This window comes from Trichechus manatus, unplaced genomic scaffold (assembly GCF_000243295.1).
Source record: "Trichechus manatus latirostris isolate Lorelei unplaced genomic scaffold, TriManLat1.0 scaffold00150, whole genome shotgun sequence".
Taxonomy (NCBI): domain Eukaryota; kingdom Metazoa; phylum Chordata; class Mammalia; order Sirenia; family Trichechidae; genus Trichechus; species Trichechus manatus.
The window spans coordinates 4,324,260-4,343,023 of record NW_004444086.1 but is presented as its reverse complement, the minus strand read 5'-3'; the positions used below and the strand labels follow the sequence as shown (position 1 = coordinate 4,343,023).

Sequence of the window (18,764 nt, the reverse complement as noted above, 5' to 3'; positions counted from 1 at the left end):
GAGCCCATTGTTGCAGCCACTGTGTCAATCCATGTCATTGAGGGTCTTTCTCTTTTTCAATGACTCTCTACTTTACCAAGCATGATGTCCTTCTCCAGGGACTGATCCCTCCTGATAACAGGTGCAAAGTATGTGAGACGTAGTCCCGCCATCCTTGCTTCTAAGGAACATTCTGGTTGTACTTCTTCCGAGGATAAAACAGCACTGATCTAACAGGATTGCTCTGAGGATTCAATGAAACGATACCTGAAAGCCCTTAGAACACTGCCTGCCACACAAGTCTTAACAAGTGCAAGCTGCTGCTGCCAGCAACTTAGTCTGACTTTGCTTTTTGCTCCTACCTAGGTCAGAATCTGGTCGAATTCAGCTAAAAAATACTATGTAACTACCTAGAGAGCATCTGCTAAAGACTTTTAACCAGTTGCTGTGCAGTCATTCTGCCTGCTGGCGACCTCACGTGTGTCAGAGTAGAACTGTGCTCCATAGGGTTTTCAATGGCTAATTTTTCGGAAGTAGATGGCCAGGCCTGTCTTCTGAGGTGTCTCTGGGTGGACTTGAATCTCCAACCTTTTGAAACTGGACCAATGGGTCCTTGCCAGCGTTCAAGGAGCCAATCTCTCAGACGCTGGTTTTGAGAGGAAGAAAATTTATTTCACAGGCTAGCAAGTGAGAACTCAGAGGTATCGACCTCAGATTGAGTTCCTCGATTTGAGGAAGCATTTACATTTTATAGGTTTGGGGAATTATACATATTTATATACGGGTGGAGGAAGGCAGGTGGGCAGGATCTGGAAGTTCTACATATTCATAGTTTCTACTGATTACTTATTATGGGGCTGGGCTAAGACTTGGCAGTGAAGCAGCCTACAGACTCTTCGCTTTTGAAATGGGCTCCACTACTGCAGATGACATATGTCCGGTGATTCTGGTTCTCTGACATGAGTCTTTTTGTTCCTTGGCATGAGTTCTCGTGTTATTGAGTATGCGTGGCTGCCGGGGGTCATCTGTCCATCACCTTTGTCTGTTCTATGCATGTCTGACCACTCTGAGCCAGTTAGATCTGGATCCCTCAGGGACTCTCCAGAGAGTCTGCAAAACAACTTACAGGAAGTGAGTGACGTGGGGGGAGGTGACTGGGAGTGGCCTGATAACTGGTGGAGTACTAATAAATTAGGTGTCCTCTGCCTCTAGGGTCCCATTACACTTTCAGTCTGCAGCCGAGGGTATTAAGTTGTTGGCACCATTCCAGGACTCCACTAAAGACGTTAGCCATGCTTTCATCATCTTCACACAGCCCCATGGCGAAGGTGACGCTATGGCCGCCTGGATAACAGCAAACTGAGGCTCACGGGGGTGAGGGTTTTGCGTAGACCACCAGCCAGCACACTGCAAACCTGGGACGAGAGCCTGGCTGGCTGGCTCCGAACTTAATTAGCTTCCCTCCACCTTCTGTGTCTCTGGAGCAGTCCAGGTGGCGTCCTCGCGGGTATTCGGCTCTGCTCCCTAGTGCCAGGTCTAACGCGTCTCATCTCTTCCCCCAGGACTGGTCCTGCTCGCTCCTCCTGGCCTCCTTCGTGGGCGCCTTTGGCTCCTCCTTTCTTTATGGGTACAACCTGTCGGTGGTGAATGCCCCCACGCAGGTGAGTGCCCCCGCGCCGTGGGATCTGCCCAGCAGATGGTGCTGCGGCGACGCAGACAGCTTCGGTCTCCCCACCTGGTTTTGGGTGCTATTCTACTTAGCAAATCTTGCAGGCCATCTGTACCAGGCCCTGTGCTGGGCACTTGGGGGCAGAGAGAGTGAGAGGCAGGGAGGCAGGAGAAGGTGCAGGGGATAAGGGAGCAGGCTGCATTGGTACTGAAGAAGTGCTGCACCACACACACTGGCTTGGGAGTGCAGGCAGTTCTTAGTGGCTGGAGTGTGGGTGTTCCGGGAGAGAGTCTGCAGATGAGATGAGGCCAGAGGTCCCAAAGGCCTCAGACGCCAGAGCAAGGGTCTATTCTGCCGGCATCAAGGAGCCACGGAGGGGCCTTATGCATACAGATGTGTGTGTGTGTGTGTGTGTGTGTGTGTATGTCTGTTGCTGTCAAGTCAGCTCCGACTCATGGTGACCTCATGTGTGTCAGAGTAGAACTATGCTCCACAGGGTTTCCAATGGCTGTGATTTTTTGGAAATAGATTGATTGCCAGGCTTCTCTTCCAAGGTGCCTCTGGGTGGACTCAAACCTCCAACCTTTCAGTTTGCAGCTGAGCATATTAATTATTTGCACCATCGAGGGACACTCCACGTCAGGCCTTACCAATAAAACCCAAACCCATTGCTGACAAGTCAGTTCTGACTCATGGTGACCCCATGTATTTCAGAGTAGAACTGCTCCATAGGGCTTTCTTGGCTAAAATCTTTATGGAAGCAGATTGCCAGGCCTTTCTTCTGTGGTGTCACTGGGTAGGTTTGAACTGCCAACCTTTTGGTTAGTAGATGAGTGCAAACCATTTGCGCCACCCAAGGATCTTACAGAAATGTGTACATTTTCTAATTGGCTCTTTTGGTGATGGTAGCTTTCAGTCACAACCAGAGGCCACCCAGGTATCTGCTGGGTAAGACTCATTGCTGCTGTTTGAGCCTGAAATCAGATTAGGTGCACTTCTCTGGCCCCTCTTAGCACCACCCTGCTGGTTTGCAGGTGAAGGCTGTCCCCTGCTCCACCTCAGCCTATTAGGTTTAGGCACTACACCATTCCAGTGGGTGGTGGCTTCTGCTTTGACCTAACTTCACCTTTGGGGTTAGGTGAGATGGGGATGTGCAAAGGGAGACTTCCTGGAGGAAAAGCTGAGTCTTGAAGGTTGAGCAGACAATTGGTAACTCATTGTGTTCCAGGTGGAGGGAACAACCTGAGCAAGAACATGCGGGCCTGAGGTATATGGCACGTTTGGGGAAATGCAGGCTGCTCATTGCGGTTGGAACACAGGATGTGCTTGGGGGAGAAGGAGCTGAAGGGCAGATGGGGACCAGACTACAGACAGCGCTGGGTACTCTTCAGGCTTTTTCTTGCTTTGGAGAATAGCATCACTGTGAGCAAAATGAAGGGGGAGGCTGGACCAGGGGGTCTCCAAGGGTTCCCAGGAGCCTTGGGAATTTGCAGAAGTGCCTTAGGATCTAGATTCCATTTCCACCAGGATAGCCCTAATTTTATTCTTTCGACTCTTTTGCATTTTGGAGTTTCCATGTAAGTTCATTTGAAAAATTAATTCTGATGCTAAAAACAGTTTGAAAACCAGGGACCTAGGTGGTTTTTACAGACTCTTGCAGCATCAGTGGTCTTTGATTTTGACATCCTAATATCATCCCATTACGAGGATCTGCCTTGTCCATATCAGTCTTTAAAAGAGGACTGCAAATTACGAATCTTGCTTCCTCTTGGAAGTTCAGTAACCCAGCAGAGAGGAGTCTCAAGGAGTAAAGAGACGAGTACAAGTTGAACTTGGAATAGAATGATGAGTGGAATCATACAATTTCAACCAATGAACTGTAGGAGGATGAGGAAGGAGCACTTCTGTCATTCTTTCATTTGTTCATTTATTCAACAAATATTTATTGAATGCCTACCGCATGTTCAGCACTGGGAATCAGAGATGGCAACCTGGAGGAGGTGGCACTTCGGCTGAGCCATGAAGGAAGGCTAGGATTTCCATAGGAGAAATAGGGAGAAGTAGGGAGCTTCGGCACAGCTTAAGGCCTGGTAATGCCAAAATGGTGGCTTGGTGGGAACAATTAGTAGAAGTGTGATGTTCTGGTATTATTGTCAGTTGCTGTCAAGTCAGCTCTAACTCACAGCGACCCCATATACAACAGAATGAAATGTTGCCTGGTCCTGTGCCATCTTCACAGTCATTGGTATGTTCAAGTCCATTGTTGCTGCTGCTGTGTATTTCAAGTGCCTTCCAACCTGGGGGCTCATCTTCCAACACTATACTGGATGATACTCTGTTATAATCCATAGGGTTTTCATTGGGTAATTTTTGGAAGTAGATCACCAGGCCTTTCTTCCTACTCTTTCTTAGTCTGGAAACTTGTCCACCATGGGTGACCCTGCTGGTATTTGAAATATCAGTGGCACAGCTTCCAGCATCACAGCAGCAAGAAAGCCACCACAGTACAACAAACTGCCAGATGGGTGGTGGTCAGGGAATATAGGGAGATGGAATGGAGGACGAGGTGGAAAAGCAGGATAAAGTCAGAGGAAGAGGACTCAACTCTTAGGCTGAGGAGGAGAATTTTAGTCTTTAAACACTGGGGAGCCATTGAAGGTTCATGAAGTATGGGTGATACAACTCACTGTCTGTTACAAAGACAATTTTGGTGTCAGTGGAAAGGACAGGAAGGGTCAGAGCTTGGAGGAAAGAAGCCTTTTTAATGGGAGAAACAGTGATGAGCTGAGTGGAGAATGTTTAATCTGCCATCTATCTGGGTCATCTTGTGCTGCTATAACAGAAATACCACAAGTGAATGGCTTTAACAAAGAGAAATTTATTTTCTCACAGTCTAGTAGGCTAGAAATCCAAATTCAGGCGTCAGCTCCAGGAGAAGGCTTTCTTTCTCTGTCAGCTCTGGAAGAAGGCCCTTTTCATCAATCTTCCCCTGGACTAGGAGCTTCTCTGTGCAGGAACCCCAGGTCCAAAGGATGCGCTCTGCTCCCAGAACTGCTTTCTTGGCATTATGAGGTCCGCAACTCTCTCCTTGCCTCCCTTTCCTTTTATCTCTTGTAAGATAAAAGGTGGTACAGGCCACACCCCAGGGAAACTCCCGTTACGTTGGATCAGGGGTGTGACCTGAGCAAGGGTGTTACATCTCACCCTGATCCTCTTTAACCACAGGCAGATATTATGATTTATAACACATAGGAAAATCACAAAATGGAGGACAACCACACAATACTGGGAATCATGACCTACCCAAGTTGACACATATTTTTGGGGGACACAATTCAATCCATGACACTATCCTTCCGTTTCAGGAGAGGGGGGATTTCTGAAGACCTATGCGGGTCCAATGTAGCCTTTACTTCCCTAGTATTAACAATAAATATGATAACAAATACATGGAAAGAGTATGTATTAGGTGCCAACCCTTCCTCCAAAGGAGCCCTGGTGGTGCAGTGGCTAAGCACTCAGCTGCTAACCAAAAGGTTGGCAGTTTAAACCCTCCAGTAGCTCCATGGGAGAAAGACATGGTAGTCTGCTTCCATAAAGATTACAGCCTTGGAAACCCTATGGGGCAGTTCTGCTCTGTCCTATAGGGTCTCTGTGAGTCAGAATTGACTGGACAGCAGTGGGTTTTTTGGTCCTTCCTTCAAGCACTTTCCACGCACTAGCTCATTGCATCCTCATGATGACCCTATGAGGTATCTATTTTTATTATCCCCATTTTACAGATGAGGAAACTGAGGCACAGTGAGGTTACCTAACTTGCCTACAGTCGTACAATGAATGGGGAGTCAGGTATGCCCTGGGAAGTCTGGCACCAGGGCCCAGGCTTTTGGTCATTGCCAGTGTGTTAGGTAAAGGCTTCTGTCTCTTTGCTTCCATCATCACATCTTCCTTCATTCTGCCCCTCCTGCCCCTCTTTTAAGAACTGTTGTGATTACATTGGGCCCATTTGGATAACCCAGGATAATCTCCCCATCTCAATGTACTTAACTTAATCACATCTCCAAAGTCCCTTTTGCCATGTGAGGCAACATTTTCACAGGTTCTGGAGATTAGGACATGGACATCTTTGTTGGTGTGAGTTGCTGTCAAGTTGGCCCGACTCATGGAGATCCCATGTACAGCAGAACAAAACACTGTCCGGTCCTGCACCATCTTCACCATCATTGATATACTCGAGTCTATTGTTGTGGCTGCTGTGTATTTTGAGTGCCTTCCAACCTAGTGGGTTCATTTTCTGGCACTATTTCAGACAATATTCTGTTGCTATCCATAAGAGTTCATTGGCTAATTTTTAGGAATAGATCACCAGAACTTTCTTCCTAGTCTGTCTTAGTCTAGAAGCTCTGCTGAAACCTGTCCACCATAGGTGACCCTGCTGGTATATGAAATACTGGTGACATAACTTCCAGTATCACAGCAACATGCAGGTCACCACGGTAGGACAAACTGACAGACAGTGGAGGACATCTTTGGGGGGCCATTATACAGCCAACCCCAGAGGGTAATGAGGAAAGAACAGATGAGGTGGAAGAAGAAAGGTAGGCAGAATGTGCCCCTCCGCAACAGCATCTGGACTTTCTAAATGTTACCCAACATCAGCATACTCCTAGGGGACATTCCCACCTGGATCGAGCTGGGCTAAACCCTTAAGCTCAAAGAATTATTAGTGCTCAGAAGGTGACTGGGGACCATCGCAAGTCACAGGTGAGGAACCTGATGCCCAAGGTAGAGATGCCAGCTGGCAGAGTCATGTAGCACAGGGCTTTAATGTTTTGGGGGCTCCGTGGTCTGCTCATCCCCTGCTGTAAACCAAAGAATCATAGAACAAAAGCATCAGGGCCAGAGGTGCCTTAGAAATTATCTGTTTCAATCCTCTCACTTTACGTAAGGAACCTGATCCTTGGGGCAGTGAATTACCTGTTTAAGGACACCTGGTACAAGGGGCAGGGTGGCTCGCTTTTCACTCTACCTGGGCCTCCTGCATGGACAGGGACCTTACAGGCCCTTTGCCAGGTGAGCCCCAGGGATCACTTTTCCCTGCCCCTTTCTTTTCTCAGATGGGACAGTGGGATCCTGCCTATTCTTTCTTCTTCTCATCTCCATGAGGGCAAGGGTGGTAGCCATCTTGTTTGGGAGGCCCAGTCCCTGGCTGGGGGTTGCAGTACCTACTCATGTAGGTGCTTGCACATCTTTCACTGAAAGGATGCCCAAATGAGCAGCTGCTACTTGCTGTTCTGGCCTGGCTCCTCCTTTCCTTTGCCACCTACAATTCAACACGCTACCTTCCTCCTTTGCCAACACCACCGTGGTGTTGAATATACTGTGGACTGCCAGAACAATAAACAGATCAGTCTTAGAAGGAATATAACCAGAATGCTCCTTAGAAGGGAGGATGGCGAGACTGTGGCTCACTTAACTTTGGACACATCATCAGGAAAGACAAATCGCTATAAAAGAACACCATGTTTTGTAAACCCTCAGTGAGATGAATTGACACAATAACTGCAACAATGGACTCAAACAGACCAACGATAATGAAGATGGCACAGGACCAGGCAGTGTTTAGTTCTGTTATACAGAAGGTCACCTCTGATAGCAACCTGGTGATTTAGTAATGCTTTCAGCAGCCGTCACGGTGTGTTTGCCTTGTTTGCATCATATGGCTAGGTTCTGGGGGTAGAAAGATGAATAGGACACATTTCCCTGTCTTCAACGTGCCCTCAGACCAGCAGCAGTGACAGATGTCCCCAAATAGTGATGAGACAACAAGAGACCTGCTGTGTGGAGCTATGAACAAAGAACTGCAGAAGGACTTTACCTGGGGAGGTCGGAGGGTCCTTGTTGGGGCTTGTAGGAAAGCTCAGTGCACCTGGGAATGGTGAAGACTGGGTGGCTGGGTTGTAGGGTTCAAGGGATGGAGGGGGAGGAGGCTGGAGAGGGGGCCAGGGCCAGCTGGACAAGAGTCCTAATGCCAGAACATGAGCACAGATCCAACACTGCCCAGTCTGTGAGCACCAGACAGGAGCTGGGCCAAGGCTCATCCGGGGAGGTCTTCCCAGGGCTGCCGCCACCTCAAGCCGAAGCCAGACCAGCCTGCCTGGGAACCCCAGCCTGTGATGGTTAATGTTATGAGTCAACGTGGCTAGGCTATGATTCTCAATGGTTTGGCAGACATTATGTAATCGTCTTCCATTTTGTGATCTGATATGAGCAGCTAATCAGTTGGAGGGGGAGTTTCCTTGGGGATGTGTCCTGTCTCCAGTACATATGGATGTTCTGGCAAAGCTATCTCTCTGTCTCGATCCTGCATCCCACTCGTCATCATCTGACCTCCAGCTCTTGGGACATGAGCTAGCAGCCTGTGTCCTAACCTGCTAATTTGGGGTTTCTCAGCCCCTGCAACCATGTGAGTAGGAGAAGCCCCCAGCCTGCCCCCTGACCCACAGATTTCAGACTTGCCAGCTTCCACAATTGTGTGAGCTATTTCCTTGAAATAAATCTCTCTCTCTCTCTCTCTCTCTATATATATATATATATACATGTATATATATATATATATATACGTTTCAGTGGTTTTTCCCCTCTACAGAACCCAGCCTAAGACAGAGCCCCAACACAAAGGTGCCAGGTGCCGTGGGCAAGAGCCTGGCTCTCTCGGAGCTTCAGCTCCCATATTCACAGAGTGGAAATCACAAGCCCCCCAGTGGCAATGAGAATTAAAAGAGCCACAGCATTGGGAGAGTTCAGCTGGTGTTGAGCGACCACTCTGAATTCATCTGCAGTGGGCATAGGGATAGGTGAGAGAGGCAGCCCCAGGATTAGGAAGACTAGGAACAGAGCTGAGACCCCTGGGAATGATGTCTAACCCAGCCAAGAAGGGTCCAAGCTGGGCACTGGGTGAGATATAAAAATCAGATTTTACCTGGAATTCTGGCTGCTTGTCTGTCAGTTTGTCATACTGTGGTGGCTTGTGTATTGCTGTGATGTTGGAAGCTTTGCCACCGGTATTTCAGATACCAGCAAGGTCACTGTCTTGGTTACCTAATGCTGCTATAACAGAAATACCACAAGTGGATGGCTTTAACAAAGAGAAATTTATTCTCTCACAGTCTAGGAGGCTAGAAGTCCATATTCAAGGTGTCAGTTCCAGGAGAAGTCTTTCTCTCTCTGTTGACTCTGGAGGAAGGTCCTTGTCATCAATCTTCCCCTGGTCTAGGAGCTTCTCTGCACAGGAACTCCAGGTCTAAAGGATGCATTCTACTCCCAGTGTTGCTTTCTTGGTGGTATGAGGTCCCCATGTTTCTCTGTTCACTTTTCTCTCTTATATCTCAAAAGAGATTGGCTCAAGACACAATACAATCTTGTAGATTGAGTCCTGCCTCATTAACATAACTGCTAATAATCCCATCTCATCAGCATCATGGAGAGAAGGATTTACAACACATAGGAAAATCACATCAGCTGACAAAATGGTGGACAATGACACAATACTGGGAATCATGGCCTAGCCAAGTTGACACACATTTTGGGGGGACACAGTTCAATCCATAAGTATTATAATGAAATGTGCAAAGACCTGGGGTTAGAAAACCAAAAGGGAAGAACACTCTTGGCATTTCTCAGGCTGAAAGAACTGAAGGAAAAATTCAAGCCTCAAGTTACAATATTGAAGGATTCCACGTGCTCTACTCTTGATGCCTTGTTCTTCTTCATATAGTCCAGCTTCTCAGATTATTTGCTCAGCATACAGATTGAATAGGTATGGTGAAAGGATACAACCCTCATGCACACCTTTCCTGACTTTAAACCATGCAGTATTCCCTTGTTCTGTCTGAACAACTGCCTTTTGATCTTTCCCAGAAGAGTACGTGGAACAAACGATGTCATTGCCGAGGTCAGATGGATCTTGACTGAAAGTAGAGAATACCAGAAAGATGTTTACGTGTGTCTTATTGACTATGCAAAGGCATTCAACTGTGTGGTTCATAACAAATTATGAATAACATTACAAAGAATGGGAATTCCAGAGCACTTAATTGTGCTCATGAGGAACCTGTACATAGATCAAGAGGCAGTTGTTCAGACAGAACAAGGGAATACTGAATGGTTTAAAGTAAAAAAAATTATGGGCAAAAAATTGAATGCCGCAGGCAGCATCAAAAAAAGATGGAAGGGATACACAGTCACTGTACCCCCCCCCAAAAAAGAAATTGGTTGACTTTCAACCATTTCAGGAGGTAGCGTATGATCAAGAACCAATGGTATTGAAGGGAAAAGTCCAAGCTGCACTGAAGGCATTGGTGAAATACATGGCTCTGATAATTGATGGAATATCAGTTGAGATGTTTCAACAAACAGATGCAACGCTGGAAGCACTCACTTATCTATGCCAATAAATTTGGAAGACAGCTACCAGGCTAACCAACTGGAAGAGATCCGTATTTGTGCCTATTCCAAAGAGAGGTGATCCAACAAAATGCGGAAATTATTGAACAATATCATTAATGTCACACACAAGTAAAATTATGCTAAAGATAATTCAAAAATGGTTGCAGCAGTACATACACAGGGAACTGCCAAAAATTCAAGCCAGATTCAGAAGAGTATGTGGAACAAGCAATGTCATTGCTGAGGTCAGATGGATCTTGGCTGAAAGTAGAGAATACCAGAAAGATGTTTACGTGTGTTTTATTGGCTATGCAAAGGCATTCAACTATATGGTTCATAACAAATTATGAATAACATTGCAAAGAATGGGAATTCCAGAGCACTTAATTGTGCTCATGAGGAAACTGTATGTAGATCAAGAGGCAGTTGTTCAGACAGAACAAGGGAATACTGCATGGTTTAAAGTCAGGAAAGGTGTGCGTCAACATTGTATCCTTTCACCATACCTACTCAATCTGTATGCTGAGCAAATAATCTGAGAAGCTGGACTATATGAAGAAGAATGGGGCATCAAGAGTAGATGAAGACTCATTAACAACCTGCAATATTCAGATGACACAACCTTGCTTGCTGAAAGTGAAGAGGACTTGAAGCACTTATTGAGAAAGATAAAAGACTACCACCTTCAGTATGGATTACACCTCAACAAAAAGAAAACAAAAATCATCCCAACTGGGCCATAAGCAACATCATGATAAATGGAGAAAATATTGAAGTTGTCAAGGATTTCATTTTGCTTGGATCCACAATCAACACCCATGGAAGCAGTAGTCAAGAAATCAAACAATGTATTGCATTCGGAAAATCTGCTGCAAAAGACCTCCTTAAAGTGTTGAAAAGCAAAGATGTCACTTTGAGGACTGAGGTACACCTGACCCAAGCCATGGTGTTTTCAATCGCATCATATGCACGCGAAAGCTGGACAATGAATAAGGAAGACAGAAGAAGAATTGATGCCTTTGAGTTATGGTGTTGGCGAAGAATATTGACTATAACAGTGACTGCCGGAAGAATGAACAAATCTGTTTTGGAAGAAGTACAGCCAGAATGCTCCTTACAAGCGAGATGATGAGACTATATCTCACATATTTTGGACATGTTATCAGGAGGGACCAGTCCTGGGAAAAGGACATCATGCTTGGTAAAATAGAGGGTCAGCAAAAAAGAGGAAGACCCTCAATGAGATGGATTGACAAAGTGGCTGCAGCAATGAGCTCAAACATACTTACTATTGTGAGGATGGCGTAGGACTGGGCAGTGTTTTGTTCTGTTAAACATAGGGTGTCTTATGAGTTGGAACCAACTTGGAGGCACCTAACAGCAACAACAATCACTTGTCTGTCAAGGAGAAAGGCACTTAGGAATGCAAGAGATGCAGACATTGGGGGTGGAGGTGTCTTCCCTCCAGAGATAACAGGCCTTCTCCCTCTGTTTGACCCACCTCTTCATTAAAGGATATCAGTCATAGGATTTAGTACCCACCCTAATCTAATACGGAGCCCTGGTGGCATAGTGGTTAAGAGCTTGGCTGCTAACCAAAAAAGGTCAGCAGTTTGAATCCACCAGCCGATTCTTGGAAACCCTATGGGGAAGTTCTACTCTGTCCTATAGGGTCACTATGAGTTGGAATCAACTTGATGGCACACAACAACAACTGATCCAATATGACCTCATCTTATGTTGATTACATTGCAAAGACTCTATTTTCAAATTAGGTCACATTCACAGGGATCAAAAAAAAGAAAAATAAATCTGTTGCTGTCAAGTCTGTTTAGACTCATGGCAACCCTAAAGGACAAAGTAGAACTGCCCCATAAGTTTTCCAAGGCTATAATCTTTGCGGAAGCAGACTGCCATATCTTTCTCCAGTGGAATGGCTGGTGGGTTCCAACCATTGACCTTTCTGTTAGCAGCCAAGCACTTAACCACTGTGCCACCAGGGCTCCTCACAGAGACCAGGGATTTAGGCATTGTACATATCTTTTTTGGAGACACAGTTCAACCCACAACAACCAGTATCTATAAAAATAATTCTGAGTGGTTGGCTTTTATAATGCATTACTCACCCTTCCGTTGATTTCTGAGTTGACAAACATTTTGTCTTCTCTTGGGAGGGAAGACAGAATCTCACTTCCTTGGTATTATTATTTAAGCCCAGGGTTTAAGTACGGCAATTATTTTGGCTCCCCATAAATTTCCAGCAGAAATCGTAGGTTCTGTTTATTTCTTCTCCCCTCTCCCCTCCACAGGGCAGGCAACAAAAGGTGGTTAAGGAGTAAAATCAACATCTCTCTCTACAAAGTAGATCTGCCCCAGTTAGCCGCAGATGTGCAAAGCTGGTCAAAGGAAAAATTCAAATGAACCATGGAAAGCCCAGAAGTGAGTCTGGCCCTTTCAACTAGTCCCAGCCCGTGCTGGAGTCTTACACACTGTTCTGGAAGCCCAGATGCTCTTCAAGAAGGATTTGCACATGGCAGGGCTCCTCTGTGTGACCCAGGGCCTGTCCTCCAAACAGCTGGGAGGAGGTGATGAGAGCAGCTGTGTCAGAGGCATCAGTTCAGGTTGAATTGACAGGGAGGCTCAGCAGGTCTTGGCAAGAGGGCTGAGATTTTGGGAGGAACTACCACATCCTGTCATTACAGAAACAACCAGCCATTAACTTGATGAAATGGAGTATCTGGTTAATGGAGGTAAGGAACAGGATTGTTTTTGATTTTGGAAGTCCGGAGTCTCTTTTCTACCTTGCTCTGTTTTGTTTCCCGCTTCTTTCTTCCCTCTTCTTTTTGCCTCTCCTTGTCTCATTGGGAGCCCTGGTGGTGCAGTGGTTAAGAGCTCGGCTGCTAACCAAAACGTTGGCAGTTCAAATCCACCAGCCACTCCTTAGAAACCCTATGGGGTAGTTCTACCCTGTCCTGTAGGGTTGCTATGAGTTGGAGTCACAGAAGCAAGGAAAAGTGAACAGAACAGACAAATTTAAAAATAAAACTGCTACTATGAATCATCTTTTCTGAGTCAGTGGCTATACCTCAAATTTGTATACCAGCTATCGTGATAATAACCCATTTTACAAATAAGGGAACCGAGGGGGAAGAGATTGAGTTACCTGTGCAAGGGGGCCTGAACGTGGACAGTGAAACCTTCATCCCACCCAGAGTCTGCTTGGAATACTTCATCAAAATTCACTGTTTTTTCCCACACAATGTTTTATATCACCAAGGTCATTTGTATATTCTGCTTCCTAGCCTCGTTTTGCATTTTGGCTTATCATTTATACTGTCAGCATCTTTCTAGGGTATTGACAAGTCTTCATCATCAGGATTTTGAAGAGCTGGGTAGAGCTGCATCGTGAGGCTGCCCCGTCTTCCTAACACGGGCCTCTTGAGTTCTTTCCAATTGTTCTCTGTTATAAGATGTTCCTGTGTTGTTTAAATAGGGAGCTGTGAGTCATTGTTCGGTTTGTTTGATTTTAATCAGAGTTGGCAGGGCTGCTCACTGACAGGAGGAGGGGGCCTTTCCAGGGTCTGGGGTCTGGGTATTCCAGGCTGTGGGTGCTACCCCGCCCTGTTCCAGCCCCTGCGGACCTTTGCGTATTAGAGCCGGGGACCCTGTATCTTTGATTTGGAATTTTCTTATTTCATGAAGTTCTTCTGGGGGAAGAATGCCCTTGTACCTACTAAGGAAAGGACCATGGCCCCACCAAGTCTTGGGGAGCTTGGCCTAGAGGGTGGGGCAGAGGCTGTTGCAGCCGGTGAGCCTGGGAAAGTCTTGTCCGGCAAGGGGGGGCAGAGGGGAAACCTTGCGGGGTGCCGGATGGAGACTGCTGGTGTGAAGAACCCCAGAGCTGAAGGGCTACATTAACAAACAAAGCCAGAAATGTTCTTTCTCTGACCACAGGCAGGGAGTGGGGGCCATGGGGACTCATGGTGTTACAGAGTAGAACTGTTCCATGGGGTTTTCTTGGCTGTAATCTTTACAGAAGCAGATTGCCAGGCCCTTTTCCATGGTGCTGCTGGATGGGTCTGGACTGCAAACCTTTAGGTTAGTAGCCGGGCTCAAACCATTTGCAAGAACCAAGAGACCTGACCACAGGGAAAAGGCACTGAGATTAATTGAGCACCTAATGTACGCTGGACATCAGGCTAGGAACTTCACATACTCTCATTAATCCTTCCAGCAGTCCCATCTGCAAGCTACCAGTACCCACTGCTGTCAAGTCCACCCTGACTCATGGCGACCCACGTGTGTCACAGTAGAACTGCACTCCAGCAGCTGTTATCTGTCGGAAGTAGATCACCAGGCCTTTTTTCCAAGGCACCTCTGGGTGGATTTGAATCATGAACCTTTCGTTTAGTAGCCGAGCACTTAACCATTTGTGCCACCCAGGGATACCATGCAAGATGTGCATAACAGGACAAACTGAGGCGGGGGAGACAGAGTATATGGGAACTGTCTGTACTTTCTGCACAATTTTGATGTAAACCTGAAAGATCGCTAAAAAATAAAGTCTATTTAAAAATAAAAAAAGAGAGAAGGAAAAAATAGCGCCCATCTCAGCAGGTGGTTGTTGTTGTTGGGTGCCATGGAGTCATTTTAGGCTCATAGCGACCCCACGTGACAGAGAACGGTCCCATAGGATTTTCTAGGCTGTAATCTTCAGGGAAAGAAGATATGGTCTTCTATGCCAGGAGTGACAAATTGAAAAGGAATTCATCATCAAAAAGAACATTTCAAGACCTATCTTGAAGTACAACACTGTCAGTGATAATATCCATACTCCTACAAGAAAGACCAGTTAATATATTATTCAAATTTATGCACCAACCACTAAGGCCAAAGATAAAGAAATTGAAGATTTTTACCAGCTTCTAAAGTCTGAAATTGATTGAACATGCAGTAAGGATGCACTGATAATTACTGGTGATTGGAATGGGAAAGTTGGAAATAAAGAAGAAGGATCGGTAGTTGGAAAATATGGCCTTGGTGATAGAAATGATGCCAGAGATTGCAGGATATAATTTTGCAAAACCAATGACTTCTTCATTGCAAACACCTTTTTTCACCAACATAAACCGTGACTATACACATGGACCTTACCAGATGGAATACACAGGAATCAAATCAACTACATTTGTGGAAAGAGATGATGGAAAAGCTCAATATCATCAGTCAGGACAAGGCCACGGGCCAACTAGGGAACAGATGGTCAATTGCTCATATGCAAGTTCAAGTTGAAACTGAAGAAAAGTAGAACAAGTCCATGAGAGCCAAAGTACAACCTTGAGTATATCCTACCTGAATTTAGAGACCATCTCAAGAACAGATTTGACGCGTTGAATACTAATGACAGAAGACCAGATGAGTTGTGGCATGACATCAAGGACGTCATACATGAAGAAAGCAAGAGATCACTAAAAAGACAGGAAAGAAAGAAAAGACCAAAGTGGATGTCACAAGGAAGAAATGAAATAGTGTACATATTTCAGTAGTTGTAAGCAACAACACGGTGAAGAGATTGAAGTTGTCAAGGATTTCCTTGTAGTTGGGTCCACAATCAATGCCCATGGAAGCAGCAGTCAAGAAATGAAATGACGTATTGCACTGGGCAAATCTACTGCAAAAGACTTCCTTAAAATCTTAAAAAACAAAGATATCACTTTGATGACTAAGGTGCGCCTGACCCAAGCCATGGTCTTTTCAGTCAACTCATATGTATGTGAAAGCGGGGCAGTGAAAAAGGAAGATCAAAGAATTGACACATTCAAATTGTGGTTTTGGTGAAGAATATTGAATATACTGTGGACTGCAAGAAGAATGAACAAGTCAGTCTTAGAGGAAGTAAAAGGAGAATGTTCCTTAGAAGTGAGGATGATGAGACTTCATTTTGCTTACTTTGGACATGTAATCAGGAGGAACCAGTCCCTGGAGAAGGAAATCATTCTTGGTAAAGTAGAGGGTCACTGAAAAAGAGGGACACCCTCCATGAGATGGACTGACACAGTGGCTGCAACAATGGGCTCAAACATACCTACTATTGTGAGGATGGCACAGGACTGGGCAACATTTCATTCTGTTATACATAAGGGGGCCATGAGTCAGAGCCAACTTGACAGCAAATGACAATAACAACAGCAACAATTTTATTTGATTGAAGCTATAAATTAAGTTGTTGAAGAAACAGTGAGTAGCTCACAGCACTGGAGTGCTAGGGAGCCAGGCTCAGAAGCTATGGAACCTGGAAAAGTACCCCAGATCACACCCCAGAGCTGGTCCTGTGGGGTTGCTGAAGCCACCACTGCTGTCCACTGCACTGTGGGCACAGCTCATCACTGCCATTGCTGCCTCAGGCAATCATCCTGCTGGAGCGCCACTGCTGCTGGAGAATCCCTCCTCAGCCCCATTTCTGTGCTCATTAGCTCCTCATTCAAGGTCTGAGCCTTCATCCCATGTCTACTCCCTAGCTGCAGGGGAGGCTGGAAGCAAGGGTCTGGCATTTTCAATATCCATCATGATAAGTGGGTTCTATTTCCCATTAAGGCTTATGGGGCAGGAATTCCCCCAAATGGGAAGGGGGCTTCTGATGCTGGGTAGCCAAAAAGGATGACGCATGTCCACTAGATGTTAAAGCCTGTCACTGATTAGGTGCTCAATGTTAGCTAAATGTCCAGCCCCAGGCAGGAGCATGACACCCATTCAGAGAGGCTGGCCATAGTACCTTGGTGAGGGGCTAAGAGAGTCAGCTGTCATGGTAGCCCAAGTGAGAGGAGATGGTGGCTTGGACTAGGTCTGGTGGCAGAAGTGGTGAGAGGCATTTTGGAGGAAGAACAGGCAGGAATCAGGACCTGCTTGTAGTTTGGATGAGGGCACTGGAGCAAGGGCAGGAGTTAAGGATGAATTCATGATTTTGGCTGTGCAACTGGGCATGGTGGTACTATTTACTAAGGTGGGAGGAGCAGAAGAAGAAATGGAATTCAGGGGCAGAGGTCAGGCTGATGACTCTCATCCTACTCTCCAGCGATTGGTTTAGTAAGGCACCCCTGCCTCAACATGGCCAATAAGAGAGGTTTGCTAGAGATCTCAGGGAAAGTTCTTTCTAGCACCAAGAGATCTTGGAGGGGCCAGGCTTATGTTCTCCAGCCATACATGAATGAGAAAACATGTGGCTAAAATCACTACTAGAAGCCATCCTATAATCATGAATGCATGCCTTAGGATTAGGTTAGCACTATGGATGGCAAAGAATCTCTGGGTGGTGCAAATGGTTAACATGCTTGACTGCTAACCGAAAGGTTTAAAGTTTGTTTTCACCCAGAGGGCCTCAGAAGAAAGGCAATATGCTTCTGAAAAATCAGCTATTGAAAACTCTGTGGAGCACAGTTCTATTCTGACACGCATGGGGTCACCATGAGTCATAGTCAACTCAACCACAACTCTATTTTTTTTTTTTTTTTTTATGGATGGCAGAGTGAAGCTTCAGGAAGTATCCTGACCATGTTACTGATTCACCACATCAACAACCTTTGAAGCTCACCACTCCTATGAATTTGTCCTTATATGTGAACTAATAAGTATTTTCATTGCTTAGCCATTTTAAGTTGGGGCTTTCTATTACTTGCAGCCAAGAGCATCCATAAATGATATAACACCTTATTAGCCCTAGTGGACCAGGTCTCTGAGATCAGGGACTATGTTCTGTTTATCTCTGTGTCCATCTCAGGGCCCAGCACCTCGCACATATTTGTTGAATAATCAGTGGATGGTGGCAGACTGGAGTCTCTTGTGTATTAGGCATGGAAACTTTATTGGTATTAGGAATAGCTCTAGCTGTTGATAATGTTTACTAGCCTCACTTTTACTTCGAGCAAGGAGGTTATGGAGCCAGAAGGAGAAAGCAATTTTGGAGAAGGATAAATACTTCACAGGGAGAGGCTGCATCTTAGTTATCTTGTTGTTGTTGTTGTTAGGTGCTGTCGATTCTGTTCCCGACTCATAGCGACCCCATGTATCACAGAACGAAACACTGCCTGGTCCTGCGCCATGCTCACAATTGTTATGTTTGAGCCCATTGCCGCAGCCACTGTGTCAATCCACCTTGTTGAAAGTCTTCCTTTCCTTTGCTGACCCTGTAGTTATCTAGTGCTGATAACAAAAATACCACAAGTGGATGGTTTTAACAAATAGAAATGTATTTTCTCACAGTTTAGGAGGCTTGAAGTCCCAATTCAGGGTGCTGGCACTAGGGGGAGGCTTTCTTTCTCTGTCAGCTCTGGAAGAAGGTCCTTGTCTCTTTGAACTTCTACTCCTGGGCAGTCTTCATGTGGCTTGGCATCTCTCATCCCCTGTCTCCGCTCTGCTCATTTGTTTAATCTCTTTTGTATGTCAAAAGAGATTGACTCAAGACCTACCCTACACTAATACTGTCTCATTAACATAGCAAATAGAACCCATTCCCAAATGGGATTATAACCACAGGTATGTTTGCTAGGTGCCATGGAGTCGGTTACGACTCATAGCTACACTATGTACAACAGAACAAAACGCTGCCCAGTCCTGCACCATCCTCACGTTTGTTGTTATGCTTGAGCCCACTGCTGCAGCCACAGCGTCAGTC

The 18,764-nt window shown here is 45.8% G+C and overlaps 1 protein-coding gene across 3 annotated transcripts in view; it reads left to right on the top strand.

Annotated features, from left to right (window-relative positions):
• SLC2A9 (solute carrier family 2 member 9) overlaps positions 1 to 18,764 on the top strand; it is a 274,750-nt gene that overhangs the window by 49,258 nt on the left and 206,728 nt on the right. For 2 of the 3 annotated variants that reach the window (XM_023740225.1, XM_023740227.1), the window contains exon 3: positions 1,542 to 1,640. The exons of the other annotated variant lie outside the window; for it this stretch is intronic. In XM_023740225.1, the coding sequence (XP_023595993.1) occupies positions 1,542 to 1,640 (99 nt within the window). The remainder of the gene's footprint in view (positions 1 to 1,541; positions 1,641 to 18,764) is intronic. 3 annotated transcript variants of the gene reach the window in all.